The following is a 12,305-nucleotide window of genomic DNA, read 5'->3' on the forward strand; positions in this document are numbered from 1 at the left end:
GGGCCAAAAATGGCATGGCAGAATGAGTCAGACTGATATGCTCTCTATTTTCAGACAATGTTCAGTTCCAAGCCAGTATTTTCTGAAGAGGTTGCCAGACAGCAGTGTCTCCTGACACACTTCCTGTACATGTTTGGGCAGAGCCCGAAATCAGTTGGAGAACTTCATTACAGTGTCACTGAGCAAGCACTAAAGGGGTTGCACTTCTCAGTTCTCTCACACTATCTCCTGCTCTCCCAATGCGCATCACCTGGGAAAAAAACCCTGTCACTTCTGCTTGGAAAGAGCAAAACCCTCCACCTGGATGAGCTGCTAAAGAATAAATCAGCACAGGTTTGGTTCTCCTTTATGATTTAGGGCTTACATGTTCAGAAGAGATCATTAGAGTTAACTTAATATTGGTAAGAATAAATAAATATGCATGCAGCATTCTCAGCATTATCTCGGAGTTTCAGCTAAATGCACCTATGGGGCTCCCAGCAGCACAACAATTCCTCAGACTGAAAGACATTCACCATCACTACCCTCTCCTTGTTTACAAATTTCTTACAAGCAATGCAGTCTCAATGAAAATGTTTTTTTTCCCTCTGCTGCTTGAGACTTCTTGTGTGGCTTGACCTTGAGGTTCAAAGGTGCCTGTCAAAAAGACACCTATGGACCACCCTAAGCTCTCCTGCAAAGCAAGGGAGAAAAACACTAAATACAGAAGAGGCAAGACTATTTACACTTACCTTTCCAAAATCTCTGAGATTTGCCAGTGGAAACTAACTAATACTAGCTTTGCAACAGCATGTGATACCTAGGTGGAAAATAAAAGGAAAGAAGAAAAGTCAAGTTAGGCATATTTTGAGGCCATACCTATGGCTTAGGACTATGATCTTCTTACTGACTACCAAGTTGTACAAACTCAGTAGCAATATTCCATTGTGTGCTCAATTCCCATTTATTTGAATCCTAGACAATGCTCACAGTCAGCACATCTGCAATCCACAGGTTGGAATGAGGCACGGACGTGTGCAAACTTAGTCACAACAGCAGGGAGAGGAAGGAATCAAGAATTCACTGGGTCAGATTAACTGCTCACGGAAATCCCACACCCATTGCTGATTCTGGCTGCCACTTGAGAGGCCCAGATCAGACTGGGATCAGGGTCCTCAATAAGTATGCAAATTGGGAACTGCAGGGCAGACAGATACCACTTACTGAGCTGAAGAAGCAGTAACAAGCTGCACAGGCAGATGTGCTGTGACAGCAAAGGGGAGAGGGGGAAATCAAAACATTTTTCCCTGGCCTTCGCTGTAGAGAAGGAAGTTGTACACTGCAGTGGAATAGGAAGATGGAAAGCTACTGTGACAGGAATTATGTCCATCCAGAGTTGCTTGCATTACATGGACCCTGGCAAGCCCTAGCACAGTCTGTGCTAGCCTGAGCACACTCTAGAATACATTTAAAGTCATTTTACAAGGACTAGGGCAAACAAGTTCTCCTTTGCTTCCATGTATTAGTTTATTTCAGGAGAAAACAGACTGGTCTGCTACCACAAAAAGGCTCATACCCACTGAGACCATAGGCATCTGCTGAGCTGCTGGACCTTCAACCTGTCTCTTGACCTCTTCCTGCCATTATCAGGCCCATGGAGCTGAAAGAAAGCAGCTCTCCTGCAAACAAGACACCTCTTCCAGTGAGATCCAGAAGGCTTACTCCTCTCTGTGCTGGGAAGTCCCCAGTCAATCCCAGTGGACCATAAATGCTGCATTCTAACACTTTTCTGACATTAAAGGGTTCTACCTTCCACACTCCAAGACAAGCTAACAGCACAGCACTTCATTCTCTACTATACATACAGAAAACAGAACTCCTCCCATCCCAGCTGTAGGAAGCACTCCTTCCCCCCCCCCCCCCAAGAGATGTCAGTCTTAGTCATCAGCTGAAAAGCCATAAAACATCTTGAATTTTCTACAGTTGAATCACAGGATTAGATCTACTGGTGACACAGACACCCAGCACCCCCAACACAAGTCTGGAAGGAAAAACAAGCAATGGTCACTACCACTATGAGACAGACACCCCCCAGTGTCTGCACACCTAGGGACAGCATATTCATTACTCTTCTAAATCCACCCCACTGAAGGGGTGAAGTTTCACAACATAACTGACCTATTCCTGCCACATGATACTGTCCTAATCCTGCACTGGCATTTGTCAGCACTGGGTGGTCGGTTCACAATGCAGCTGGGGTTTTCACTTGACTTATCCACCTCTACTTTCTGATTTGTCCACTTTTCTGACCAGCAGGAAATCTCAGTAATAAAAGTGTAATCTTCAGTGTTCAAATAACCCTTTTTTTCTCGAAGAACTGAAGCACTAGCTCATGCTGTGTAAGATCTGGTTTGTTGTCATCTTCCCTGACTCCACCACACTCAGAAAACAAAGGCTGCCCAGGCACAGAAGCCAGCAGTCAGATGGAGCATGGCACATGGCTGTAGCTGACAACACACAGAGGCTGCTTCAGTCTGTATGGGTGAAGGGCCACTGCTGGCCTCAAATGGGCTGCTTCCCTAAGCCCTTAGCCTGGCAGCCCCAGAAAGACACCTCTGACTTGCTTGTAGAAGGAAGGTATCTGCATTTCAGGTTTTCAAAACAGGCAAGAGTCAGGAATGTGGTCTCTACAAGACTGGCTTCCTGAAAAAGCAAATCAGATGCTAATGAATCATTTTCAAATAGTAATGAAATTATTCCTCAGCAGCAGTAAGGGAAGAACTACAAACCTGACAAAAAAACCCCAAACCACCAGATTTACATGGGAAGTTCATCTGTACCACATGAAAATGAGCATTTCTCAGCTGGATTTTCAGAGCCTGAGGTGTAGCATCCATTGCAGCGTGGTGTATCCATGAACTCCTTGAAGTTACTTGTTCCCAACTACATTCAAGAATGAAGAGGTATAAAAAGAGGAATACAAATAGTAGTACACACATTCCTGAAATCTAACTCACCTAACAGAGTACCTATAAATCTTACAGACTCAAATGCCTCAAATTGTCAGGCAAAGCATAGAACCAATGCTCCAGAAAAATGTCAGATGAACAGATTCAGAAAATAACAAAGCTTTTGTGACCATTCCTAATTAGCTCCAAATGGAAAGACTAATTGCATCAGCTGCAGGGCTGATTTTATTACTCTCTTCATAAAAGCACCCCAAAATAAAACATTTTCAATTCATAAAGCCAGGCTCATGACAGGAATCCACTTTCAGAAAAGCCCTGAAGCAGAAATGTTTCTGATACTGCCTGAACGGAGTGCATATGATCTTGCAAAAAAGAAATCTCAGTCAGCAGCAACAATGCACCCACAGTTAGCAGACTGTGGCATGGAAGTAGCAGTTCTTACATGTTAAAGACAGATAGCATTCAAACTACAAGAAAGAGGGATGGGAGAGGAGCAGATAACTGACAAGGTTGAGAAAATATCTGTTGAGTGGAGTCTTACCACATTACAACGTACCTCCTGCTCACCACCAGCAAGGCTGGTAATTCTGAAGGCAAATGCGAATGTCATCAGGGACCAAGGCTACTGGAGAGGTTCAAGAAAAACAGGAGCTTTACAAAAACCTGCTTGTACTGACTAGCAGCACTCCCAAGCCTCTTCAGTGACTGCAGGTTCACACCGAGTGAAGGACTGCACCAAGTCAGCCTGCTCTCCCACACCAGCGCCCCAGAACAACTGAAGGATTTCTTTGCAAGCACAAGCCAAAATGTGCTGAGCACAGAAAAATACCACTGCAGTCTGAAGTTTCAGCCATATGTACCCAATTCATTACCTTGCAGGGCTGGAGAAGCAATATGCAGAAGCAGATACTGCTGGCTGAACTATTGTTAGAAGACACTGACGTCCCCTCTGCTGCTTTACAGCTTTAGGAAGTAAGCCTTGGTGGCTGTTCAGGTAATATCTTGTGCAGTATTTCCTGGACAGTTAGATGTTTCACACAGTGAAAGATCTCAAGATTATAAAACATGTCAGAAAGAGGTACCCTATCAGGAATGTCACATTATCACAGGTCACACAGGAATGCATCCAGACACCTTTGAGTCTCCAGAGAAGAGACTCCACAACCTCTCCAGAGAGCCTGTTCCAGTGCTCTGTGACCCTTACAATAAACATCATCCAGGAACAATAATGCTTAGTCTCAGCAGAGAGATGCCTTTGGAAACTGTCAGCTTTGTTGAAACTTTCCTATTCTCCTATTTCAGAATGCTAACACCCCAAAAAGATTGGGAGATAGTCTACTTGGTGTCTTGCTGGTAGCAGATCCATTCATTAACGTACTTCTACAGACCATGGCACAAAAGAGAACACATTCTCTAGGCATTGCACTTCTATTTTACCTTTTGTCTTAAAGTGATGAATTATGCCAATGTTTCTGCATTACTTGACTTCTCCAGAACTCTTCTAGCTGTGATTAAATTTATTAAAGTTTAGAAGATGAAAGCTGAAAGCATTAGGCATGTAAAAAAATTTATTTCTTTCCCTCATTCACACTTCTGCATTTTCTCACCCTCATCCTAAAACTTTAAGATCAAAGATCAGCTCAGTCCAAATTCAAAGCTGGGAAGTTTCTCACTCGAGACCAGGCTTATTTCTTTACAACAGGGTGGCAAAGCTGAAGAGAGAAGATTCCCATCCAATCTACAATTTCCAACTTCACCTTAAAACAAGAATCTGGTCAGCTCAGAAGCCTCTTCCAAACCTCCATCAGCTTAACTCTGACATATCAGCACTACGAGGCTGCTGATTGCCAGAAATAGGCACCAAACACTTATGTTTTATCACTGCACTGGGAAAGTGGCACACAGGAAGGGTGCCAAGGGGGAGCTGCTCTGTGTAAGACTTTTCAGGAGTTGTCACAGAAGCATGAAAAATGTACATAGTGCTGGACAAAATTAGATTGTGAAAGAAGACAGAAGCAATGCCATCACTTTAAACATACATCTACGTTCATCTTCTGGAAGACAGCACAATACTGTTTTAATGTTTCTATCTCCTGGGTTCTTTACACTCCAAGATAAGCCAAACTCTCACGCTTCTGAAGTGTGAGAGAGAGTCTGGCACTCTTAAGGACAGAATAATATCAAAGGAAATTGCAAAGAAGCTCTGCAGGTGCCTTGCTGGGTTTAAAGAGCTCTGAAACAACTACGTCTCAACTTGCTTCCCTAGATAAGCTAAGTTGTTTGATGAGCTGAAGTTACATCTCTGCGGCAGAAAATCTTTTCAACCATGCCACTTTGACAGTTGCTAATTCAGACAGAAATGTTTCCTAACAGCTAAAAAACTACCATCTTTTGTAGAACTTACATTCTACAGAAACTGCTCATGCATATTTATGTTGCATGCATATCTCATGAGTTCATTTCACTTTTCTCCAAGGGATGGCCTATTTTTTTGGAGGTATGTTCCAACCCTCGCTTCTGCAGAGATGTGGTATCAGGAATTTAAAACCAACAATCATCACATGATTCTCAACAAGATTTAGCTGAGCATGAGTTGGAGATGTTATGATTTAGTTGGAGCCAACAACCCATGGCTTTGCAGCAAGCTGACAATTCCTACAACTACCTGAAGTGACATTGTAGCCAGGTGGGGGTTGGCCTCTTCTCCCAGGCAACCAGCAACAGAGCAAGGGGACACAGTCTCAAGTTGAGCTGGGGAAAGTATAGGCTGGATGTTAGGAGGAAGTTCTTCCCAGAGAGAGTGATTGGCATTGGAATGGGCTGCCCAGGGAGGTGGTGGAGTTGCTGTCCCTGGAGGTGTTCCAGCAAAGCCTGGATGAGGCACTCGGTGCCATGGTCTAGTTGACTGGCTAGGGCTGGGTGCTAGGTTGGACTGGATGCTCTTGGAGGTCTCTTCCAACCTGGCTGATTCAATGATTCTATGATCAAGGTTGCAGTGAAATGTCTGACCGTGATGAACACCAACCTGGCATAAAGAAATGCAGCTTCCATTTCTTGTCTTTCCCCTAACCAAAAGGTTTTATACAAATAGAGTTAAGCAAACAGGATTAATCTTGAGAAGCCATTCTTTTAACCCATGAACAGTTTTACTTAGTTCTACAAGGAAAGGATAAACCTGGAAAGGAATTAGTTTGGTATTGCACCAAAATTTCTGAAAACACACTTTAAATATTTTAATACAGTAAAAACACCTCTGAAATTGCTACTGTTAGTGAGCAACTATGGGCAAAACAGACTGAACTGAGTTGGTGCTCCTAGCTTGGTGTCATCTGCAAACTTACTGATGCTGGACTCAATCCCCTGGTCCAGATCACCAATAAAGATATTGAACAGGACTGGGCCCAGCACTGATGCTTGGGGGACACCACTAGTGGCTGGCTTGTAGCAAACACCTCCGTATCTGCTACAGGCTTCTAAGTGTTAGAAGGCTGTTTTCAAAATTGAACTTGAATTATTTTCACTTGTCAGGAAAAAAAAATATAAAGCCAAACAAAAGTCCCAGTAAAATCAGGTATCCTGTTTGGTTTTTCTCCTGGCTTCCACTGAGCTTAAAAAAAGTGAGCCTTCCATTTTTAGGTCTCCCTCTCAGTGTTGTTTACAATCTGTCTGACAATTCTGCCCCTCTCCTGACTACAGACTGTAGGCTGCACATGGTGGGAAATGCAATTCAGAGTCTCTAGTTGCAGTCTTGATATCATGGAAAGGTCTTGACAAACAGCACTACAGGAGCTCTGCTTCATCACAGGGCTTTCATCTCTACCTCAGCATTCACCCTCCAGCATGCAGAGGTTTGGTGTCAGTCTGCAAGTTTAGAAGCATGTTTAGGAGGCAGAGTGCAGCTTGGGAATGACAAATACTGCTGGTGTTATACACACAGTTGGTGAAGCCATCAGTGCTATATCTAGATGGCCATATACTGAAGAAAGGGGATCTTGGGTTCAATTCTAACACCTTCTCTGCACTTACACGTTGCTTTAATCCACTCACTCTCCTACACAGGACAGCAACAACTTCATCTGCAGCTGCCAACAGACAGGATCAGTAGGACTCAGCTAGGAAATCTCACCGTGTGTATTTCTCAAGCTGTTAGGCTATTCTTCCTGAGGAGATTCAGAAATAAATTATTAAATAAAAGACTTCAGCAAGATGGTATGCCAGAAGGCATTATTACAAAATAGCTAGGAGATTCCTTCTCTGAAAGATTTAGAGAGGAAAGAAAGGCAGCAATAAAGCTGAAAGATGGCACACAGATAGAAGATTGACATGAGACTCCCCAGCTGTACTCACTGCAGCTATTATTTCTAACATAACATAGTGTTCAAGAGCATCACTGCCCAGTGGATGTGTTCCCTGTGTGCTGCCAAAACTCACAGAATCATCCAGCTTGCTAAAGCCCCTCAGGATCATCAAGTCCAACTCTTATCCCTACTCTGTAAGATTCACCCTAAACAATATCCCTAAGCACCACATCCAAATGACCCTTAAACACATCCAGGGTGGGTGACTCCACCACCTCCCTGGGCAGCTCATTCCAGTCCCTGACCACTCTCTCTGTGAAAAACTTTTTTTCCTAATATCCAATCTAAACCTCTCCAGTCTCAGCTTGAGGCCATTCCCTCTTGTTTTGTCTCTAACTACCTGTGAGCAGAGTCCAGCAGCAGCCTCTCCACAATGTCCCTTCAGGTAGCTGTAGACAGCAATGAGGTCTCTCCTCAGCCTCTTCTTTTTCAAACTAAGCATTCCCAGCTCCCTCAGTCACTCCCCACCAGATTTATTCTCCAGGCCCTTCCCCAGCTTCGTTGCCCTCCTCTGAACCTGCTCCAGCACCTCCACATCTCTCTTGTATTGTGATGCCCAAAACTGCACACAGTGCTTGAGCTGTGGTATCACCAGAGCTGAATCCATGGGGACAATCACCTCCCTGCTCCTGCTAGCCACAGCATTTCTAATCCAAGCCAGGATGCCATTGGGCTTCTTGGGTGCCTGGGCACACTGCTGGCTCATCTTCAGCTCCTGTTTATTATGATCCCCCAGATCCCTTTCTGCCAGGCAGCTTTCCAGCCACACTTTCCTACGCCTGCAGCGTTGCTTGGGGTCATTGTGACCTAAGTGCAGGGCCTGGCCTTTGGCCTTGTTGAAACTCATCCCATTGATGCTGGCCCATTGATCTAACCTATCCAAGTCCTTCTGAAGAGTCTCTCTACCCTCATCAACACTGCCACCTAACTTGGTGTCAACTCCTAACAACACAACCCACTGCTGCACTTGGCTCAGATCCTGCCCAGGTGCTTTCTCAACAAAAGCCAGAAGTGGACAATTTCTTCTGGCTGAAGAGAAGAAGGATGCAGAGGACACTCAGGGAGACAGTGGTAGGTAGGTAATAACCTGAATCCACACTATCATGACTAATAGCTCAGGAGATAGGGCACCCAACTGGAAATGGAGAACACTGGCGTGTGCACATAGCCACAGCAGCTCACACATGCAGGGCACAGGGCTCAGGTAAGTCTGTAACAAGTAATCCCTGTTCAATCCCAAATAATGCAGCCCTTTACTTGACAGTCCCAGTTTCTAAGGACATTCTTGTTTTGTTATAAAAAGATGAAGTGGATGAAGATAGGCTTTATGAAACAGTTGTTCTCTGTACACAACATTGCTCATGCCTGCTGCACCACCCTCAACAGGCCTGGCAGACAAATGTGGCACTGCGCTTCAGCTGCTTCATGCTGCTCCTGCAAGCTTGCTGTCCAGCTGTAAGCTTACAACATGAAATGCTGAAAGACAGTTTGGGCATTTTTAATGACTTGTGTCTTGCCTCTACCTCCCACCAAGATCATACTCATCAACAGCTGTGAACAGATTTTTCTGCTCACTACAGTCGTGCTGGCTGTAAGACACACTTCAGGCATGAATCACAGAGATGTGTGGGATATAATCAACCTGCACATTTGTAGCTCATTCTTCCAATCATGATGAGAATTTTGCCAGTCCTGGGAAGTAAATAACAAAACTGATTTCTCTCCTCAAATGACCTGATAAAGTTGTCACAAGGTTGCGAGGCCTCAGCTCTCCAGCCAGCTCTCCTTATCTTGCTGACCAGAAGTCTACAAGAACTTGGTATGCCTTTAGGAGCCAAAATAAAAACACACACTGAAGACAGCCATGGATAACTTCATGCTGGCATTGGGGCTGTTAGGCAACAACACAATTTTTGTCTAGAACTTCCAGGATGTTTCCATTTGGGAATGAAAAGCAGGTAATAGTTGCTGTCCACAACTACCTGAAGGGAGGTTGTAGCCAGGTGGCTACAACCTCCCAGGCAACCAGCAACACAACAAGGGGACACAGTCTCAAGTTGTGGCAGGGGAGGTCTGGGCTGGATGTTAGGAGGGAGTTCTTCCCAGAGAGAGTGATTGGCATTGGAATGGGCTGCCCAGGGAGGTGGTGGAGTCACTGTCCCTGGAGGTGTTGAAGCAAAGCCTGGATGGGGCACTTAGTGCCATGGTCTGGTTGATTGGCCAGGGCTGGGTGCTAGGTTGGACTGGATGATCTTGGAGGTCTCTTCCAACCTGGTTAATTCTATGATTCTAAAGGACCAAGATAAGTCTCAAACATGTGTGCTTCTAAGGGTTACACCAGAGTGGATGTCCCACATGATGTCAGCTTGATACTAAAGCACAGAAGATGGTAAAGATATAGACCTGCATGTCCTAACTAATCTAGGGTTTACAGGTACAGTGAAATGGTGTGCTATCACTGCCAAACAGCACCACGAGGGTTCTGTGGAGAAGCCAAATTTGCCTATCAGGAGCTACCATTTCTAGTAAACTATATTTAAACATATACTGCTTACTAATATTTACCAATGGCTGTTCTTATGGGCATTAAATGTTACATTTTCAAATGCTGTCTTTATGTGGATGCAGTTTAGTATTCCAAAGGGCTTTTAATACTTCTCAGGTTCTTGGACACTCTCTACAAATACCTAAAGGGAAGTTGTATTCACATGGGGGTCAGGCTCTTCTCCCAGACAACCAGTGACAAGACAAGAGGGTATGTTCTGAAGCTGCACCAGGGAAGGTTTAGGTTCATAGAATCATAGAATGAACCAGGTTGGAAGAGACCTCCAAGGTCATCCAGTCCAACCTATCCCCCAGCCCTATCCAGTCAACTAGACCAAGGTACTAAGTGCCTCATCCAGGCTGTTTTTTGAACACTTGCAGTGACAGTGACTCCACCACCTCCCTGCGCAGCCCATTCCAATGGCAAATCACTCTCTCTGTGAAGAACTTCCTCCTAGCATCCAACCTGGATGTTAGGAAGCACTTCCTCATGGAAAGGATGATCAGGCACTGGAATGAGCTGCCCAGAGAGGTGGCAGAGTCACCATCCCTGGAGGGCCTTAAGAAAAGATTGGATGTGACACTTGGTGGCATGGTTTAGCTGACAGGGTGGTGTTAGGTTACAGGCTGGATTTGACGATCATAGAGTGGTTTAGATTGGAAGGGAACTCAAAGATCATCTAGTTTGAACCCTGCCATAGGCAAGGTCACCTCTCACTGGAACAGGTCGCTCAAGGTCTCATCTAACCTAGCTTTGAAAACCTCTAGGGAGGGAGCATCCACAGCCTCCCTGGGCAACCTGTTCCAGCATCTTACCACCTTCACTGTACAGAACTTCTTCCCAACATCTAGTCTAAATCCCCCCTCTGCCAGTTTAAACCCATTCCTCCTCATCCTGTCATTACGAGACCTTGTGAACAGTCCTTCCCCAGCCCTTCAGACACCGGAAGGTCACTACATGATCTCAGAGGTCTTTTCCAGCCCCAACACTTGAGACACAGCTCATCTTTTACGCCTGCCATGTTGTGTTTCATCAAGTCGTGACAGCACGAGAAAGGATGACTCCACAAGACTGCAGGTCTGGCCAGCTGCACAGCACACGCTGGGTTGGGGCTTGCAGAGCAGCAGGCGGAGGCGCGCACGCCGCTGTGCCCGCATCTGGCTCCTCACAGACTTTCTGCCCTCGCAGCGAACAGGCACCCCGTGAGTGCCAGCTCCTCCGGGCAGAGCTGCTCATACAGGCTGCCAATCTCCATGCACATGACTCTGGAGCTGCTAAAGATGGTATTTGAAAAGGACTGCTGCCAGCTCTACAAACTAACTGCTCTGTGTCAGCGCAATTTGAGTGCGCGGAGCAGTTTTGGAGGGCTGTGTTTTTATGAGCAGACAGTAAGTTGGTCACATTAAAAAGCAGGGCATCAATAGGAGAAACTGGTTTGTCTCTGAAAAATCAGCAGTGATAACAGGGATGAAGAGATTCAGAGCTATGTCATGAAATCACTCTTTACTTTTCATCTATCAAATTTCATCCTTCAAAAGGATAGGGCTAAAAAACCCCATCTCATCACAAGCTGTTCTTCCAAGGAGCAAGGGAAGTAAGCTTTTTGATGTCTGGTAAGTATTAGCAGAGTACTCACATTAGTGAGCTGAAAATTATGAGTTCTTCAGTTTTACAACTCCTTTGGTTTTAGTGGAATGACTACATCAGCATCAAATGGTGAGACCTCATCTTGAATACTGTGTTCAGTTTTAGGCTCCCCAGTATCAGAGGGACAGGGATCTGCAGGAGTGGGTCCAGCAGAGGTCTGCAAGGATGATTAAAGGACTGGAGGGCATGGCTTGTGAGGAGAGGCTGAGGGACCTGGGGCTTTTTAGTCTGGAAAAGAGAAGACTGAGAAGGCATTTAATAAATGTTTACAAACATCTGAGGGCTGGTCAGGAGTGGGGGACAGGCTCTGCGCACTGCTCCCCGGGACAGGACAAGGAGCAATGGGTGTAAGTTGCAGCACAGGAGGTTCCACCTCAACACAAGGGGGAACTTCTTTACTGTAAGAGTCAGAGAGCACTGGAACAGGCTCCCCAGAGAGTTTGTGGAGTCTCCTTCTCTGGAGAAACTTTCAAGGCCTGTCTGGATGCATTCCTCTGTGATCTGTGCTAGATTGTGTGGTCCTGCTCTGGCAAGAGGTTTGGACTCAATCTCCTTCCAACCCCTAATATCCTGTCAACCGCCTGTAAAACTCCATGAGTATCTTTCCTCATTACTTTTGAAGCACAGAAATAGCTCCCTCATGACTGACAATCAGCTTTTAGGAAGACTTAAAAGTCAAGGTAACATTTATTTTATAAACTGTTCTTGCAATTGTTTTATCTGGTAGATTACATAATCAGTTTGAAAAAAACAATAATGTAAACCCCAGAAAGATCTAGCTAATAACTGGCAGTAGTTTCTCTCTTT

General features: G+C 45.1%; 1 protein-coding gene across 3 annotated transcripts in view; it reads right to left on the minus strand.

The window, feature by feature from the left end:
- Positions 1-12,305, minus strand: part of ARIH2 (ariadne RBR E3 ubiquitin protein ligase 2) — an 89,502-nt gene that overhangs the window by 18,587 nt on the left and 58,610 nt on the right. For all 3 annotated transcript variants that reach the window (XM_064156932.1, XM_064156930.1, XM_064156931.1), the window contains one exon: positions 732-799. In XM_064156932.1, the coding sequence (XP_064013002.1) occupies positions 732-799 (68 nt within the window). The remainder of the gene's footprint in view (positions 1-731; positions 800-12,305) is intronic.

The sequence above is a fragment of the Pogoniulus pusillus genome, chromosome 16 (assembly GCF_015220805.1).
Source record: "Pogoniulus pusillus isolate bPogPus1 chromosome 16, bPogPus1.pri, whole genome shotgun sequence".
NCBI classification, from domain to species: Eukaryota; Metazoa; Chordata; class Aves; order Piciformes; family Lybiidae; genus Pogoniulus; species Pogoniulus pusillus.